The sequence below is a fragment of the Motacilla alba genome, chromosome 7, assembly GCF_015832195.1.
Source record: "Motacilla alba alba isolate MOTALB_02 chromosome 7, Motacilla_alba_V1.0_pri, whole genome shotgun sequence".
In the NCBI taxonomy this organism is placed as follows: domain Eukaryota; kingdom Metazoa; phylum Chordata; class Aves; order Passeriformes; family Motacillidae; genus Motacilla; species Motacilla alba.
Window position 1 is genome coordinate 2,166,532 of NC_052022.1, and position 20,075 is coordinate 2,186,606.

The following is a 20,075-nucleotide window of genomic DNA, read 5'->3' on the forward strand; positions in this document are numbered from 1 at the left end:
ACACCAAGTGTACCCTTCATAAGAATAAAACCCACCTAAAAGCTCACCTAGAAAACCCCAACAAACCCCCCTTGACAATTGCTGTCTTGTGGATTAATGGCCCTGATTTAACAATTTTTCTTTCTGATTCACAATGGTAACATCGTCCCTGCCCACTTTGCTCTGAAGTTGATGTCATTGCTTTGTGCTGATCTGGAGTGGCAGCACCCACTGGAGTGGGAATGTCTAAAGTTCCATGCAGAGAAAACCCTGAAAACCCCCAAATTCTCCCCAGCTGGGGTAGAACCATGGTAAGAACCAGTTCCTGCCGTGCAGAAATAACCCAGGTCTCACTCCTGGAGGCAATTCCCTATCCCAAATTGCTGGTGCCAATTGGAGTCAGGGGATGTTTCTCTCAGAAGGAAGATTTTACTTTTATCTGATTGGGATGCAAATCAGAGGGAAGCTTCTTGTCACTGGTGTGGGATCAGTGTCACCTGTGCTCTGTGCTTCCCCCATTTTCCTGCAAAATGGGGCTGAAAGCCTCCACAGCCAAACCAGAATCTCCCACAACGTTGCTGTGCATCAAGAAACACAAACATTTGCTGGGCTGCAAAAGGAGTCAGAAGGAAAATGAAAGTGTTTTGTTGGCAGTGAGCAGTGGAGACAATGTTTGCAGTGCTCTGTGCACCCGTTTGTAATAACAAAAGGAAGTTTGGAGCTGTCCTGGGGAGTTATGCAATCAACATGCAGATTTAAAGATGTATTCACGCTTCACTTTGCTGTACTTCCTTGTCAAAGGGTTTTTTAAAGAAAATAGCATAAAAAAGACACTCGTGTGTGCAGACAGCAGTCACAGCAAAGCTGATGCAGTGTTCCCTCTTCCAATTGCCACTCACCCCGTTCATTGAGATCTGCTGCTCCAGCACAGCCAGCTCTTCATAAACACACAAATGCTCTGAGAGCTGCTCCAGCAGAGTCTCACCTTCTCAGCAGCTCCTGCTTCCTCAGTGGGAGCCTGCTCAGCTCAGGAATTTCTTCTCAAATAAAGGCTGAAGGCTCCACAATGCTCCCTGGAGCGCGGGGACAGCTTTGCCCCTTGGCACATCCAGCTACTTCACTCTTGTGCTTTTGGTAAAAGTGGAAGGGAGAGCAGTGAGTTTATTTTGGAAGCTGGAGAAGGACTTTGGACAAAGGCCTGGAGTGACAGGGCACGGGGAATGGCTTCCCACCTCCAGAGGGCAGGGATGGGGGATATGGGGGAGGAATTGTTCCCTGGGAGGGTGGGGAGGGCCTGGCACGGAGTGCCCAGGGAAGCTGTGGCTGCCCGTGGATCCCTGGAGTTGTGTGTTCCTTGTGTCCCAGACCAGAGCATGGACAGAGCAAGATCTGCTCATAAAATTCCTCTGAACTTCACAAAGCAAAAAAGGAAGAAAAGAGGGGAAAGTGGGAACTGATTTGTGGCCACAGGATAGAGCAGGCAGGGCAAGAGAGCACTGGTGAAAGTGAAATGGAGAATCCTTTAAATCAGTTCTGACATGTGAGCCTTGGAAGCTTGAAAATGAAAATCATGGATTACTCAAGACACTGACAGGATGAGAGGACAAAATTTTAAGCTGTGCCAGGGGAGGTTTAGCTGGACATGAGGAGGAATTTCCTCACAAAAAGGGTGATTGGATATTGGAAGAGGCTGCCCAGGGAGGTTTGGAGTCCCCATCCCTGGAGGGGTTGAGGCTGTGACAGTTGACAAGGTGGTTATCAGTCATAGGTTGGGCTCAATGATCTCAGAGGTCCTTTCCAATCAAATTGATTGTGTGATTCTGGAATATTTGTGGAATATTTGTGGCTCTCAGGGCACTGCAAACACCCAGGTTCCAGAAGGCCCGGTCCTTGGGAAGAGGCAGGATTTATGGGACAGTCAGTGCAGAGAGGAGCAGGAGCAGCTGAAACTTCAAAGAGATCTGAAGAGGTGCCCAAACCATGTGGGACCATTTCTGTGGAACCTGCACAGACTTCCCAGAGGAAAATCAGGGAATGTCACAGGCGTGATGGGAATTTATAACCCTGAAATCCTAAATAATCCTATGAGATTACAAAAGAGGACATTGGTGCTTCTGGCTACTCCAGGTATAGGGAAAAAAAAATCTTCCAAGGCAAAAGAATGGCTGGGCTTGGCAATGTTTCTGCAGGTACCTGAGTTGTGCCACTAATTAATCATTCTTGGAAACAAAGGAGAAATAAAGGAGTGGAAAATAATGCCATTATATAATAGGAAAATTGCATCAGAGTTTCATTCTTCAATTGGAAAAAAAAGCCAGTTGAATAGGTAGGTTTTCAAGGAGCCCAAATTAATCCATTCCCATTTTCCCCCAAGTATTTGGTGGTTGGTTGTTAATTAATTTCTTTGCACAATTCTCTGGATTTTAACCACACAGGTATTTTGTGAGCTTTTCCTGAAGTCACGGGTTAATCCTTTTGAGGAAAATGATCCATGGAGCTGCGAGGAGCTGTAATCCCAACCTGTCTGCATTATCCAAACTCCACTTGTAAGGGACCAAGCAAACAGTGACCTCACATCACCTGGGACACATTAAAACATTCCAGCTTGGGAAGTTGCGGTTCCATGCCCAGCTTTCCTTTCCTGCTGGCACCTCTTTGATAACAGCTTGTGTTCTGCTCCATTACCAGCTGGAGAGGGAGCAGGCTCTCCCCGTGACAGGACAACCACAACAAGGAGCTGTAGGTCTTGGCTCACCATGGAGTTATGAAATTCCTGAGGAGCAGCTCTCAGCTCTCCACTCCTGTGGGAGAGGCTTGGTGGTGTTTGAGCAGCCCCTCCAGAGCTTCTCCTTCTCCCCAGCTGGGGATGGGAGGGGAACCTTTGGCTGCTGCAGCATCAGGGATTGGATGATCGCTTTTCCCATGGATCCTGCTGTGGTCTGGCTGCAGTTTGCCAAATTGCAACTTGCCAATCTCATTTCCATGTTTGGCCTATTCCCATGGACACATCGTCATTCAGAGCATGCTTGGAACATATGAAATTCCTTTTTTCCCTCTTTTAGCCGTACCTGTAATGAGCCAGTGCTTACAGGGCTCATTTCCCTGGGATGTTCCTGCATGAGGCAGGGAGGAGCTGGAGCTATGGATGCATCCAACCAAACCCTGTTTCCATCTGCCATGAGATTGATAATTTATGATTTATTATAACCATCCCCAGCTCAGTTCCTGCTCTTCCTTTCAATATAATTTTACAGGTTTTTTTCCCTAACTATTTTTGGAAACAGTTTTATTTACATTGTCTATTTTGTGTTTAGATTTTAAATTATAAATTCAGTAAATTCCTGTTTTCCTCATTCAGGGAAAAATGGCCCTGTTAATGTAAAGGGCCATATGGTGTCACTTTAAAAGATTCAGTGCAAATTTGATATTGGCATAGGAATCATGCAATGTAAAAAAATCTTTGGGAAAGGTCAAGTTGGTGTCAGCAGTGGCAGAGCAGAGGCTGTGGTGACACTGAGCCCTGTGGGTGGTGTTGGCATCACTACATCCAGGGGGAGTCTGCTACTCCAAAGCCTCCCAAAAGCCAATATTTAAAATTAATTTATAAATAGACTTTAGAAAACAAGTTTAATTTCATGTATATCCAACAATCCCTTTAGATCTGTTGCTGACAACATAAATTCATGTTTTAACTCAGAATTAACAGAATTGTTCATTCTCTAGTTTTGCTTTGACAAGTTTGCAATATAAATCTTATCTATATAAATCTTACGTGCAAACTTTCCTGAATGTATTTTAAAAGTATCTTATTTAAGCAAGTGCTTAATTCGAGCATGACATGTGATTTGCCAAACAAACTTATGACTAAGGCAACACAGAGTGAGTTCAGTAGGACCAAAATTTGCTCCAGTGTGATTCATCAATGAGTAAGAGTGATGCTATCTGGAGTTTTAATCTGAGTACTGATTTGAATAATGACCTGAATTTTTTGGAAGAGCAGCTAGCTAAGCAAGAAAAGGGGGGGAAAAAAAATCTGTAAAGGATTCTGGGCTTGATATCACTACCTATTTTCAGCTGTATGAGTCAGTGAGCCATCACATGGATTCGCACAGAAATATCAAAGCAAATCCCACTTCAAACCCACACCACTTCCCAATATATCCCCTCACTCATCGATCCCAGCAAAGCAGGGAACGTCTGTTTGTCTGAAATAAAAGAGAGCAGGGCTCCAGGAACAATGAACTTTCTTAAAACAAAGCCCCTAATTTTCTGTGAAACTCCTGCCCAGGCTGATTTACCAAGAAGAAGCAGGCAGTCCAAAAGTGCCACTTGCTGAGCTCAATCAGCGGAGCCTTTCCGACGTGTGCAGAGACCCAGGGAGGGAAACTGTTTTGCAAAATTGTCTAAAAAAATTGTCTAAACTGACAGAGATGGCAATGTGTGCAAATATTCTTTAATAACAATGATTGAGAGAGCTGCAGCTGCCATGCAGGATGTGAAATCTGACACATTTCTTCAGTATTAGGAGCTTATTGGGATATAAATGTGAGCTGCCTCTGGATCCAGGGGAGGAACAGCATTTGCAGTGGTTCATTTTGAGAGACATGAAGGCAATTACTTGCTCGAAGAAAACATAACTCAGTCTGTTACAGAAGAGTTCTGCTAAGTCCCATCCTAGCAGAAAATGAAGCTTTGACAGACTTCCATTTTTTTCCAGAACGTTCTGCAATGTTTTGCAAGTTGCTGCCAGATGTGAGGTCCTCTGGAAATTAAAAGAGGGATTTAGGCAATATTTTTATGTGATATTCAGAACTGCAACATTTGCACGCCAGAAGATGAGAAAACCAGATAGTTCTGTACTTTTATTTCTTTTATTGACCGGAAAATCCTCTGTGGGTTTGTAAATCCAACCACCTTGGGACATCCTACTCTTCTCCAATAGTTTATAATACCCTATAACTGAAGAGTATTAGGATCTCCCACTATAAAGAGAATTTAGCTGTGAATTAACGAGCAAACGAAGAGGAGAAATGGAAAATGACACTGGCTCATCTCATTAGTTGGCAAGGTAGGGATCAGCCACAGGCTGGGCTCAGTCTTGGAGATGTCCTCCAACCTCAGTGATCCTGGGATTCTGTGATTCTTCCTTGCACAAGTGGAGTGTAATCTTTGCTGGGAGTTCCTCAGTGCCAGATGCACCAGAACGGGTGTTTATGCAATGTTCAAACACAATTAGGAGAAATTCCTACCATAGGGGAAGCAGTGCAGGAAAGCTCCTATTGGGAAAGTGCTGGATGGCAGAGCGGGACCTTAAATCCCATCCCATTCCCACCCTGCCATGGGGACACCTTCCACTGTCCCAGGTGGCTCCAAGCCCTGTCCAGCCTGGCCTGGGACACTTCCAGGGATCCAGGGCTGCCACAGCTTCTCCAAGTCATGGACCAGGGTGGTGTGGAAAAGATGCTCTCAGAGCAAAAGGAGACTCAAAGCCCTCAAGAGACGGGGAATGTGAGGAAATAGACGTGCCGTGTTATTCCACCCCCCACAGCCTGTTCAGGAAGCAGCTGGAGCTGCTGTTTGCAGTCTGCCTGCAAATCCATTTCTCTGACTTCCACGGCAAAGTCCCACCCTCAGCGAGGGCACATTCCTGCAGCAGCTGGCAGGGTTCTCACCTGGAAATACCAATGGCACAGGGAAGTCCATCCCCATCCAGCCATTCCTCCACCAGGGCACAAACCTTATGTGTCTTCTTGTACAGCAACATTAATTTTCTCTTCCTTCCTTTTATAGCAATATTTTTTATTCTGAAATCCAGTGCCACATACTAATTCTAGTTCTCAATAGAAACATTGTGAAAATAAAATCAAATCTGATCGGGAAAAACCAAGAGACATCTACACGCTCCAGTGGATTCCAACAGGAGCGCAAGCTCCGGGTATGGCTCAGATGATCCAAAGGTATTTAGGAGAGAAACAGGCAGGTCCTGCTGAGAGGTGCTGTGGGGTTTCACCCCCGGATTGGGGTGACCCCAAAAGATGGAAAAGTCCCTCCTCCAACCCGTGCCTTCAAAGAAAGACTCAGTAGTCTTCTGTTGTCTGGTCTCAAGGTAGTTTATTGTTGGTTATCTACAAGATTCTTCTCCCTGAACTGCTGTGGCCCGTTCAGCAGCTCAGACAAAGGTACACTCCTCTCTCAGGGGGCTGGTGCCATCTTTTATATCATATATTACGTACTATATGTTTATGCTTTTTCCCCAATACCTACTATCTATATTGAATGGTGACTTTCTACTCTAGACCAATCTGTGAGTGCCAACATCACCAAAGACATGGAGGCTGGGAAGGAGAAAGAAAGAGGACAGGGCACACCCAAGTCCCTCCATCTTAGATCTCCTGACCCCCATGTACAAAACTTGGACCCCTGCATACAAGGCTTAAAACCCCCCTGTACAGCACTCAGAAATCCTTCCTTTCACTTCGTGATTATCTCTACTATGCTATCTAAACGTGTGTGTGGCTTGTAATTCTTCATACAGAGTTAGTAACTTGCTCCACGGGCTAAGATCAAAACCCCACGTGTGTCTTTGGCTGCTGCCAGGGTCTCAGAGCCCCCTGCCAGCGGCTCTGGCCATCCAGGACACCCAGAGGAGAGTCCTGGGTTCCGACAGGTGCAACTCCTGCTCCTCAAACACCAGGGCCAACAAATCCCCCGGTGTGGCTGCCCAAATGACCAATGATTGCAGCAACAATCACAGGGACAGAGAGGAGGGGAGCGTGCCTGGGCTGCTGGGATGGAACGAGGGCTGGAGAGGGAGCACTGATCACACACCCAGAGGGAGAGGCTGAACAACCCTCAGAGCAGATGAAAACCAGCGCTGAGGTTGGAAATCAGGAGACAATTGCTGCTGTGGGGTGACATCCCAATCAGAACAACAGGAGGAAAAACTCAAATATGCTCTGATGGGGCTTAAAAGCCTCCAAGGATTATTCAATGCTCTGCTGAGGCTTCCCCACAGGCACAGCCTTTGCAGCACTATTTTGGGGCTGGAATTTTTGGGTTTAAGCAAAACATTTTAGCCTCAGTGATGCAGAAAACAAACAAGGTCTCCTCCTGGCACCGGGAGCCAGAGCTGTGGAGCAGTTGGGAAAAGCAGAGCAGTGAGATTGAAGGGAGAAATAAATTTCCAAATGTCTTTGGAAGGCTTTGTGGAATGGCAATCCAATTTTCACGGAGCATTGAAGCCCTGACCCAGACGTGTGAGCAGGGAACTGTGGCAAGAGTCCTCGCCAGGGTGGGTGGGAGCAGGGTAAATTTAGCTGGGTTTGTTTGGAGATCAGACTGTGCTTCTCACTCTCTGCTGAGGAGATGCTCTAGAAAAGCTTCCAAACACCCCCGTGTTTCTGAACTCTCCCAGAAGTTGAATAGGTGCAATTGTCTGCAGGGCTGGAGGAAGAGTGCTCTCAGATTTCAAACAAAAAAGAGATCGTGCAACTGGAGCTAAAAGCAGCAATTTCTGAGACAAGAAAGCTTTCAGTTCCTGGTTATTTACCTGATATGATGGGTCTTGATGCCCTACTGCAGCACCACCAGTAGCTGATTGAAAACAACCTTGCTCTTTAACTTTCCTTTTTCTCAGAAGCAGAAACTTTGAGCCACTTTACTCTTTCTTTGGTTCTAGAAACAAGTAGAGGGGAGCAGGAACTTCTGATCAGCTGAGCCTTACCAGGGCTTGGTTTTATTGAAAAAGGAGAAATAAACTTCTTTGAGGATTAAGAGTTAAAAATCAGTTGGCCTCTAACTGAGGGAAATCATTAAAAAGTCTCATTCCATCTTTTAAGGATCATTTAAAAAACCCATGAACCACTGCCTGGACCTGATAACTGAAGGCCATGCAATGAGCTACAGCTCTGTAAATGTCATTACCCACATTTGGGAAGACACTGGATTTGCTCATTCGGATCAGCTGCACGATGCCCCAGAAGCTGCTCTCAGGGAGTCTGATGTCTGGCAGGGAGGGGTAACCCAGCTTTCCCTGTCAATGGGAGCAGGTGGGGCTGAAGAAGGGAGCACTAAACCCATCTTTTCTTTTCCCCCTTTCCCAGGCTGGGAATGGTCCCTGCTTGGCCTGGCCCCGCTCACACTGAGGAGTCTCCTGGCTCTGACCAGCTCCTGGAACAGGGATTTGCTCTTCTGAGAACACATGACATCTCTGAGATGTTCAACTCCTAAAAGTTTTAGGATCCAAATCAATGACCTATTCCACTTTCATTCAGTAAATAATGGTGCTCATTTTGCTGCAGGTCCAATGATCCTTGGGATACATTTCACTCACTCTTGCTGTTTAATCCGTGATTTTATGAGACACTGCAGTCATCCTTATCAGGCAGTTAATAAGAGAATCCCTGTCAATAGCTAACGTCAACATCTTCCTCTGGAAACTAATTAATGGAAGTGCAGCATTCCCATCCTTTGGAATGTGGCTCAGTTCAAAGCTCTGGCTCACGAAGAGCAAGAAATCATTACAAAACATGCAAAGGTGCTCTGGGTTTGTTAGGAAATGTCCTTTGGATATTGAGGAATTGCTTAATGTGAAATTATCTTGTAACAACTGAAACTCTTTCAGCCTCAGGGCTGGAAGGTGTTTTTAATCTCCCACAGGGTTCCACAGAGCTTGGCCTTAAATGCACAGAGAGATTTTCACAAGGCTGAGGCCCTGCCCAGGTGATGGGAACGTTCCTGCCAGGACACCTCCCACTGTCCCAGGCTGCTCCCAGCCCTGTCCAGCCTGGCCTTGGGCACTGCCAGGGATCCCGGGGCAGCCCCAGCTGCTCTGTGCCAGGGCCTGCCCTCCTTGCCAGCCAGGAATTCCTTCCCAATCTCCCATCCATCCCTGCCATGCCTGTTTGAAGCCGTTCCCTGTCGGTGTGACACGCAGGAGGCAGCGCAGGCACAGCACACAGAGCTCACTTCGGGCCACAGCCGTGATAACATCTTGTTGTACACATTCCGTAATTAATTTTAATTTACTTAATTAAGAATTGAGTCTTTGGGGAAGGAAGATGAAAAAGTTCCTTCATAAAGTGACAATGGGCAATTGTTGCCAGCTTCTTATCCTGGAGGCACGGGGGATAATGGGAGCTATAGAAATCCTTGGACAGATTGATGATAGGGATGTGATGGGAATCCCCCGGCGCTGGCACAGTAATGGCACCTCCTTGCTCTTCCCTCACCATTCCCCCTCTTCCCGAGGAATTCAGCTTGGATTCCAGACACAGAAAAATGAAAATTTCTCAGCAAAAGCTGCTTTTCATTTGAAGACTCACGGCTTGGGATGTTACTGAAGTGGGCACGGATTTAACCCTTGCCAGAAAAATCAACCAAACATTAAATCAGAGGATGACAGAAACCAAGGAAATGATGTTAATAAGATTCGAACGTGGAAATTCCCAATACTTTTCCCCGGCATCCATAAAAATAAAATGATACAAAAGAAATCTGACAGATGTAGCATCATACGGAGTTGCTTAATGGCAACGCTCAGCCTTGCAAAAAAAGATTTACAGCCACAGTCACTACTAAAAGTTGACATTTGCATTGAATAATTCATCATTTGCTGCTTGCTGGGCTTTGTTGCCTTTCTTTTATTCCTCAGTGATACCAGCTCTGCTCTCAGCAAAGCCAATCAGTTCCAGCAGATGCAGATATTTTGTTGTTACTCCCAAAGCTGGACTCTCTTTTTAGCTAAACCCGGCTTAAATCTGCCCTGGTGAGGACTCCTTGCCTGTCACAGATTTGATTTGCACCATTACCAGGCTTCAGCCTAATTCCCCCACAAGCATTCCAAGTATTTTAACAAGGATCACATGTGCCCTGGACATGTGTTTCCATGCCTCACATTAGGAAAAACTCCTTCCACCTCACCCTTAGGATGGATGCAGCTGAGGACACTCCTGATCCGAGGATGAAAGGTGTTGGGAGCCACACCTGGACCCACACCTGGACAGAAACTGGGCAAGGGGGCTGCAAAAACAGGACTTTATGGGCAATTCTATAAAAGTCATTGTCCCCTTGCTGGTTTTAGGGTGGCAAAAACCACGCCTGTACTTCCGTTAATCTCCGAAAGTTTCTCCAAAATTAAAAAATATATTTAAAAAAATGATATTGTATTTATTGATATTGTCTAATGCTATTTGTTGTCATAACCAAGTTGTAAATGACAAGGGTTTACTCCTTCCCAACACCCCATTTGTTCTCTCCTGTTTGTTATTTTGGTTTATGAAACTCTTAAGGCCAAGTCTGGGAACTACAGATTCTCCTTTTGATCCCAATTAAACAAATGAGGGAAAAAGGAAAGGGAAAGGGAAAGGGAAAGGGAAAGGGAAAGGGAAAGGAAAGGAAAGGAAAGGAAAGGAAAGGAAAGGAAAGGAAAGGAAAGGAAAGGAAAGGAAAGGAAAGTTTTATTTTTTCAGGTGTAACTCTTCCCTTTTTCCTTGGAAGCAGAGAGCTCAATCCCATGACTGAGAACAGATAATGATAACCCCCCCAAAATGTTGTTATTTTTATGACTTTTTCTCTCTCTAGAGAAAAATAATTGAGAGAACTTATTTTCCTGGGAGTGAAAATGAGCTGTATTTCTGCTGGGAGTTCAGAATTGCTTCTCCTTCAAAAAGGCCTCAGATGATTGTGGTTTGATGAGACAGAAACTTCTGAAGTGGGATGGAGAGAATGTCTGTTCCAGAGTCCTGTTTGCTGCCTGGAAAGTTGGTTCCTCTCAGCACAGACCCCGCAGCCCCCCTGTCACCTGCTGTGGGTCCAAGGGAAGCAGAAACCAGCTGGGCTGAAATTCTGTGGTTTTGTGACCCAAGGAATTGATTCCTTAGATATTTAGGGAATTATCAGTGAAGGACTTTCCACTTACCTGCACCACGGGCGTGGGTATGGCTGGAAAAGCCTCTGCTGTCCATGCCATTCGTACCTGGTTCACCACCCCCCAGCTCAGCCCAGCACCGCTCACTGGGATCAATTCCTGCCTGGAATTTTGGAACTCTTCCCCCTGTGCCAGCCTGTGCGAGTGCCTCCCTGGGATTTCACCCAGGAATTCCTGAGGATGCTCCTGCTCTTCCTTCCCTGCCCCGCTTCACCCAGTGCCACTCAAAGCCCTTCCCGCTTCCCAGATCCTTCCCAAAGCAGGAATTTCCAGACAGTACTGCTCTAAATGTAAGGTTTTTCCCAGTTGTGAATCCTACCCCTTATCTCCCTTTGGGATGACACTCCATTACAGACAAGCCCTTATCTCACAGCAGGTAAAAACGTGGGAGATGGAATCTCTCCAGGATCTTCTGTCACAGGGGGGATTCCAAATCAAATCTTGGATGTTTTTAATTATTGTTTTTTTTTAACAGAACAACAACAAATTGCTCTGAAGCGTTCCTGGCAGAGGAAAACGAGGGCTCTGAGCTCCCAGCGCTGAGCTTTACGCAGGACACAGCGTCACCACTCCAGGCTGAAGGACAGGTTCTAATGCAGGATCACACCAGGCTCTGGGAATTTCTGGGAGCTGTCCACTCAGGCAGCATTTATGGCATCACCACCAACCCAGCCTGAGGCTGAGCAGTACTTAAGGACACGATACGAGAGCATGGAATTGCTCTTTGACCTTGGGAGCACGAGGATAACCGGACACCAGGAGTGGGGCAGGAACACTTGGTGGGGTGTCGGTGGGCTTGGAAGTCCCTGCAGCTCCCAGGATCGTCACCTGGGGATAGAACAATTTTTTTTTTGTAGGATATTTTTGGTTTTTAGCCTCCAAGTGTTTTTCCATCACTGACCGGACCCCGGTGTGAACGGTGAGTATCGAGCTGAAGGATCCGTTTGGTGTTTGGGATTCCTGCAATCTCCTGCTCGGAGCACTGGGTGTTTGGGGGGGAATCCTGGCCCCTGGAGGTGCAGCTGCTCGCTCAGAGGGGTGGCATGGGGTGGATGGGAATGCCTGGCAGGAGATCCTGGCTGGTGTGAGCAGGAGCCTCCGCGGCCGCCGGCTCCCCGAACTTACCCGTGGGACGCGGCGCCGCCGCCGAGCCTTCCCGGAGCGCACGGAGCACGGACAGGCAGCGGGACCTGCAGGCTGAACTGGGAATTCCCTCGGCTCTCGTGGATTTAACTCGACCTCACAGCTGTGGGGTGCTATTTTAATTCCACAGCGGTGCCCGTGGCCCCGTTTAAGAGTGGGCATCCCATCGTGGCATCGAACAATCCGTCGGAAGACAAAGTCCCTGCCCCGAAGAGAACAGCACAGGAACTGTTTTTTCTGGTGATTTAATCATAATATTGACAACTTTATCAAAAATTACAAAACTGATATTAAAAAAATTCTCTAATTCTTAGTAAGACTAGAATGGGTTTTTTTAAAAAATAGAAAAGCACTTTTATGCTACGGCTCTTCTGGAATTCTCACATTACAACCCTACATAGCAAAATACAAACTGTAGCTAAGAAAGGTAATTCAGTCCTAAGGTAATTCAGTCCACCACGAGCCCTCTAATATCTCTAGACCATCAAACTCAGGGACTCCAAAAGGATTTCACATGACTTATAAACCTTCTGCAAAGATGATTTCGGAAAGACCTTGGAATTTGAAGTTTCTCTTAACCCCTAAAACCTTAGACTGTGAGGATAACAGACCTGGGACATCAGAGGTGGGGTGGGTTTTTTTTTTTTCTTTTTTAAAATTATTTTTAAACTATGTGGATATTATTATTTTTTTTTTTGCAGCTGATACCAGCCAGGAAGTTGAAAATACGAAGAAAATCCATCGAAAGAAATGAAAATATTTTTGTTTCGTTTCGTTTATGGTGTTCACACAACGCACCATAATAGAAAGAGGAATATTTCCTTTAATTTGAACGTCATCTGAATGACTCAACCACATTGTCACCCACTTAAGCAAAAGAAAGCATAATAAATAAATAAATAAATAGACAAGAATATGCAACACTTTACATCCTCAAGGAATCACGGCGTTCCCTAAATCTACCGAGGTCCTGATCGGCGTCGTGGGCTCGCTGTACTCAGCCACTTTCGGGTGACTGTGCCATGTTAATGACAAATCCAGTGGTGTTCCACTTTCCACAATGGAGTATTTTTTTTTTTGCGTGTTTTTTTGTCTTTTATTTTTTTTTCTCCACCTTTTAAATATAGGAATTCTCTCTTAAATTAGAAAGTAGGCAAAAAGTATTTTTTTTTTTAAATTTTCATTTTTAAGTCTTCTATTAGAAAAAATAGAGATTTATTAAACAAAAAATAATAAGGTAGAAAGAAGGGTTGGGCCTCCATCAAAAAAGTAGATTATGCTTTAATGCAAAGAGAAAGAAATGGCTCTATGGGCAAAATTCAAGTATGAGTGACCAGTTTTTTAATCGTAAAGTCGGTGCAACATTTCTTAAAATGTTACAACACTGCATGACCTGTAATGCTCACAATATTTACATTAACTGCTTACATGAAACCATAAAAACTCTAAGAGAGAGAAAAAAAAAATTGGTATGGACTGAAACAAACTACTCCTAGCACCCACATCAATGCCATTGTTAACCGAGGAAATCAAGTGCACGAGAATACTTTACATAATCTTAGGGATGTAAAGTAAAACAGCGGGGAGGGAGCACAGACCTAAGGGCCCAAGGAGACACAAACTCAGCTCTGGGACACGAAGCAGAGGGAGGAAGCAAAGGAAATCCCGAGGGAGAGGGGCTCCGGCGCTCGCCCCCGCGCACGGATCGGGATGGGAAGAGCCAAGGGCCACCGGGACACGGCCAGGCGCGACGGGAGAACGGGAGCCGGCGGCCCCGGCACAGCTCGGCGCGGAGGAGGACGAGAGACAAATGAACCTGCCCGCGACAGGAGCCAGCCCGGCAGCCCCGAGGTAGCTGCGTGCCCAACGCTGCCCTGCGGCACCCACCGGCGGGACTCGGGCAAGAGGAGAAGGAGCCACGATCCTCGGGATCCTCGGGATCCTCGGGATGCTCCAGTCCTGGGATGCTGCGCTGCCCGGGGTGCTGATGCTGCCAGTCCTTAACCAGAGAGCCACAGGCGGGACTCGGGGAGAAGGAGATCTGAGGTAAGCGGTGGTCCCGGCCCCAGGGTGGGGGAAAAGCTCCCCCTGGGACCGGGAACGGCGGCCGGGAGTTGTCTCGGGAAGCCTCGGACAGAGGATGCCACGGCTTCCGGCACCGTCGCCACCGGCCGTGTGAAAAAGAAAAATGAAATCAAATGGAAAGAATGTTGTGCTACACTTCCGTTCGTTAATTTTATAATGGCTCATAGCTTTAGACTTTTAAATCTGTAGTGTATTAATTTTTTTTTTCTACATATGTTTCACATTTCTCACTTAATATAACATAAATAATTTGGTTAATAGATTTAACCTGCGCATTTCAGCCACATTAATATATATAAGAATCTGTTAATGGTATAAATAATTCTTTTTAAATAAAATAAATCTGATATGTTACATAATACTGATAAAAATTACTGTTGCTAATAGTTTTGTAAGCCACCCTTAACTTTTTTTCTGTTTTAATACTGCGAGACGGATCCTGGGATTGCTTTTCCCGGGAGCGCTGCCCTTTCATCCTACTGCCAAACCAAAGGTAAGCACCAGCAATCGATCCTGATCGCTCCTGAAAGCAGGGCCTCTGCCCCTTCCGCGGGAACACCGTGTTAATGACGTCAGATAATCAAAGCTAATTAATCTAGGGGCTGGTTGGAGGGGCTCAGCGTTACGGGGGGGTTTGACTCTTTAGTTCCTCAGGTGGCTATGAAACTTCTCCTACAGAAACGGTTGACTAAAATAGTCCCTCTACTCTTTTTTTTTTCTTTTTGTCCTTTTTAATCAAATCTACAGCGTTCTACGTTCCAAGCTAAGTAAAGAAAAACGCAACCGAGGGGTTGCAGCCTTTGAATTGTTAATCAGAGCTGTGATCCCACATCCCGTTGGGAATCTGCCAGGCTGAGCTCTCCTAAAGGCCTGAACTGGAGTACAGCACTTCCAGGCAAGGTTCATTCCAAACAGACATAGCAATGAACACTCAGTGGCGTGAAGTGGATGTCATAATTAAGGTATTACATAATCATGCCTTCTCTCTGCTGTTAAATACAAAAACAGCATCTTTTACATTATCATATAAAAGCATTTAGGCTGTATTTTTATTTATCACTTTACACTGGTAGTCTCTTGTATGTGTACTCAATAGAAACCAAAGAATTTTGTACACTATTTTTTGTACAATAAAAGATAAAGTGTGCATTAGGTACGCTTGTACATGACAATATTGTACAATATTTACAGTTCAGATATCACCATGAAATTCTGTATTATCTATATACACAATGAAAATTTCTCAGAAACATTTGGACTATTTCTTATAATCACAATTTTTAGTATTATAGAAAAAAAAAATTTCAGTAATCATCTGACATTGTTACTGCAACCTTGCACGATTTCTGATTGGCTTATCCAGCAACCTCTATCCCTCCTAATCATCCAAAATCTGGTACCACTGCTGCTCGTGGTGCCCTGCCATGGCAGCGAGCTGTCTCCACAGAAATCTGACAGAGCCACGTCTGGATCAATACCTACAGATAGACTCATGTGCACGTTCACTGTGATAAGGACTGGACCAGTAACAAAGACATTCAATGTTATCTAGAGATCTTCCTCCTCTTGAGTTTTGGAGGCTTCACTTGTCTGTCTCCCTGCGGGATTTGGTGGACCTAGAAATAAGTACATTCACAAGTTAGGAAAGGAATTGGTCCGAGGCATCCAGGAGCTGCAGGAGGGCTCGAGGGGCTGGCAGGAACCTGCTCTGGGCATCCCACAGCTACACACAACTAAGGGACTTCAACAGCTTTGAGAAACTGGGAGGAAAAGGCTGATTCCACAACCTGTGCATCCCAAACCTTGGAGAGAGGCTGCAGCTGCAGTGGCTGGGAAACAACCCCTTAGTCAGGGGCTGAAACCCCCTAACTGGGGAGTGAAACTCCTTAATCAGGGGCTGAAACCCCCTAACTGGGGACTGAAACCCCTTAGTCAGGGGCTGAAACCCCCTAACTGGGGAGTGAAACTCCTTAATCAGGGGCTGAAACCCCCTAACTGGGGACTGCAACCCCCAAACCAAGGACTGAAACCCCCAAATCAGGGGCTGAAACCCCCAAACCAGGGACTGAAACCCCAAAATCTGGGGCTGAAACCCCCAAATCTGGGGCTGAAACCCCCAAACCAGGGACTGAAACCCCCAAATCAGGGACTGAAACCCCCAAATCTGGGGCTGAAACCCCCAAATCTGGGGCTGAAACCCCCAAATCTGGGGCTGATCCCAAACTGCAGCAATGGCACATTGAGTGACAAACCTTCACACATTCCAGTGACCACAGAGATAAAACGTGGGGAGGAGATGGTGGGAAAATGGGTAATGGGAAAGTGGGGAAGTGCAGCTCAGGGCTGTTACTGAGCAATGAGGGATGTCCAGGACACTCTTTGTGTTTCAAAGGAAACATCCAGTTCCCAGCTAATGCTGGATGGATTTGAGAGCCAAAGTTTGGCGTTGCTGGCTGCTCAGGGAGAACCAGGAGGAGAGGGAGGAGGAGGAGGAAGGCTGAGCTGGTGTGGAATTCCACCACCATCTGTCGGCAGAGGCTGCAGCTCCCAGCACAGGAACCAACCCTCAGCACTCCCTGGGCTCCCTCCTGAGCTCTCCAGCCTCTGCTCCTGCCAGAATTCCCTGCTGGAGCTGATGATCCTGCTGCACGTCACTAAAAAGAGCTGCTGGTTCCCTGGGAATGCTTCTAGGAATGATAATCCTCACGGAAACCAGCCCTGACCCCAAATTCTGTGCCCACATGATGGAAGCATCAATCAAAGCTCTGCAAGCCCAGAAGCAGAGCAGCAAATCCAGCCAAGCCCTTCCCCTGAGCACCTTCTGCTGCTCCCAATGCCCAGAGCAGGCAGCTTTTGATATTCCTGGATTTATGGGTGGGAAAAGGTGGCAGCAGGATGGGCCAGCCCAAAGACCCATCCCAAAATTATTTGTTGCAGACCAATCACCTCCTGCTTTCCTTGTCCTTCCAAAGGAGGGAAACACAACGAGGTTGTTTTAAATCAAAGCTCAAATCTCAGTTTGTTAAATTGAGTTTTAACAGAAGATTTGGTTGGGTTCTTACTTAAAAGCTACTCAATAACTTTTTAAATATTTCTTGTTGGGTCTGAAATCAGCTCTAAGCCTTCTGTCCTTCAAATACATAAATATATTTCCTTTTTTATAATCCAGAAGCTCCAAAAGTGTTACTGTAACTTCCTGCACTTCAAATCAGCAAAAAACCTTTTTTCCCTTGTGTTCAAACATCTAATAATTAATAATCTGAATAACTAATGACCAAATAGAAGATGTGGGAGCTAACATGTGCTGGGATAGATTTGTTTCTTATTTTTAGGTGGGCTGCAATGAAATGACAGCCCTGCTTTAGAAACAAAAATGAGGTTATTTTATAAACCACCCTTGTTATTGGAAAGATGCTGCAGGGGCACAATAACTGTAATCAGTGTGGAAAAACCACTCTTGGGTGTGAGATTAGAAATACTCTTGAAATACCCTTTTTTTTTTTTAACTTACCTTTCATGACAATATCTTTCATTTCTCATGGGGAAAACTGCATCCCAAGAGTTTTGCACTCAAAAGAAAGATGCTTTCAAATGTGGTTTCACTGCCCTGCTGCTCCAGCTGGGAAACAAACGAGCCTGATTTTGTGTGAGCAGCCAGAGGAACCCCCTGGAACTCAGGACTGGAACTCATCCGAGTATTATCAGGCTGGATGTGTAAAATCTCTTTTGTCAAAAGCAGTAAAATTTGCAATGCGCCTAAAATCCTACAACTTTTCCCATTTTTCAGAACCATCAGACCTCTGTAAACAGTTTTTAATGCGGGGAAATATTGGAAATTCCTCATTATTCTAGAAAACAAAGCCAGGATTTGTTAGAAAGCCACCCAAACCAAGCCTCCCTCCAATGGACACACATGCAGAAACATGGCAAAGGAGAATATTCCCAAGGAAAAGGAACTTACATTCCCAGACATTTTGTCTAGTTCACTCATGGCCTCGTGTATAGCAGCTTCTAAATGGTTATTTAGCTTTCCACTTCTGGGGAGAGAAGATGAAAGCCATCAGTGATGCTTAAAGACAGAAAGAAAACCTGAGAAAAGTGAGTAACAAACAGGAATTCATGGGGATGTTCTGACCCTGGAGCTCCCAGGCTGGGAGCACGAGGAGGAAGGTCAGACCTGTAACAGTGCTGTGGAAAGGAAAGGTTTGTGCTGGGATTGCAGGAGGAAAGTTAAATATCCTTCCAGCTTTCAATAAACTGCATTGATTATCTCAAACATCCCCAGTTTTACCCTGGAATGGCAGCACCCCACAGGCTGAGGGAGAGGTGGGGTCAAGGTTTCCTTCTTCCAACCCCAAATCAGCCCAGGTCACGGGGCAGCTCCAGGCACATTTCATTTCACAGGGACCATTCTGTGGAGCCCCTTGGTTCCTGAGGGACTTTTCCCACTTGGACATGGCGACAGGTCCAAGGAGGTGAGGAGATGGAGGATGAGCTGTGGAGGTGAGGAGATGGAGGATGAGCAGAACCACGTCTGTCACGAGGGAAGGTGATGGCACAGACAGGTAAGGAAGCACCTTGTCCCCCGCTGGGACACCAGGCCTGTCCCTCACAGAGACAATTCCTATAAAAACCTTTCCTTTTAATCACAGAATCCTGGAATGGGTTGGGTTGAAGAGATCTTAAAGCCCATCCCATCCACCCCCTGCCATGGCAGGGACACCTTCCACTGTCCCAGGCTGCTCCAGCCTGGCCTGGGACACTGCCAGGGATCCAGGGGCAGCCCCAGCTGCTCTGGCCTGTGGCATTCACACACTCTCAGAACAGAGAGAGATGGAATTCTCTGCCCCAGGATTTTTTTTTTTTTCTGGGGAAAGCAATGAGAAAGCTCAGAGAGAGAAGAGAAAACAGTTCTTATCTCTGTCTGCTGCTCCTGTTGTTTGGCACAGGGGGAATGTGTTATGGAGATTGTTCACCAGCAGGGATTTGTTAATTGGGCTCTGGTGATGGTTCAGGCTGATTGGCCAATTAAATCAGAGCTGGCTCGTGACTGTCGAGAGCTCAGTATTAGTACAGCAGATAGTGCCATACAGTATGGCTTGATAAACAACTGCCCAGCCTTCTCAATCCCAGGCAAAGCTCATCATTCCCCGTTCAGGGGTCAGTAATGGCCTGGGGAGCAGAGCAGGGACGTGGCTCCAGCAGGAAAGGAAGGGCTCAGATGGAACTGAGACACAAGGGATTCATGGAGTTGTGGAATGTGAATGTCATTTCAAGGGCTTGGAGACCAACCCTGCTCTGCTGAAGCAGCCCTGGGCCTGTGTGATGAGCACTCTGCGTGCAGCACTTGTATTCAACACTAAGTGTTTAAAAAAAGGATAAAAATCCAATAGTACATCACAAACCAGAAAGAAACCCATGAACTTTGCCAGATAAATCCACAGCAGGAATGGGGAAACCAGGAAATGTCCACCAAGGGACTGAAACCAGGAAGTAAGTTGAAATATGGAGAAAAATGCCTGTAAGGGCTGAAGAGCAGCAGTTTCTGTCAGCTTTAACCACTTTAAATCTGCTCCCGCTGTCCCTGAGCCACTGATTTCACTTCAGGGACATGAATAAATAACTGGGAAGTTGCCAAAAGCCCTTCTGAGTTCCCTTAATATCCAGGAAGGTATTTTGGGGATGCTGTTGGAAAAAACAGCCACCACCACTGTCTCACTGGTACAAAAATTCCTTCTCTTTGGCCCCGTGGGACACAGAAATAAAAGCAAAGCTCACCCCTTAAAAGGAGGGGAAGAGAGGGAATTATTTATTCCCTTTCAGCCTGTGGTCCTTCAGAGCTGAGTTTAGGTTTCAGGTTTAAGGATGTGTTTTCCCTGTGACAGGGAACAAGCACCACCATAGAACAAACCCAGTCACAGCACAGCTCCTGCTCTGCCAC

General features: G+C 46.1%; 1 protein-coding gene across 4 annotated transcripts in view; it reads right to left on the bottom strand.

The window, feature by feature from the left end:
• Window positions 1-15,161: 15,161 nt before the first annotated feature.
• MBD5 (methyl-CpG binding domain protein 5) overlaps window positions 15,162-20,075 on the bottom strand; it is a 122,293-nt gene continuing 117,379 nt past the window's right edge. For all 4 annotated transcript variants that reach the window (XM_038142892.1, XM_038142894.1, XM_038142893.1 and 1 more), the window contains 2 exons: window positions 18,096-18,171; window positions 15,162-15,750 (listed from right to left, as the gene is read on the bottom strand). In XM_038142892.1, the coding sequence (XP_037998820.1) occupies window positions 15,679-15,750; window positions 18,096-18,171 (148 nt within the window). In that variant the 3' untranslated portion in view covers window positions 15,162-15,678. The remainder of the gene's footprint in view (window positions 15,751-18,095; window positions 18,172-20,075) is intronic.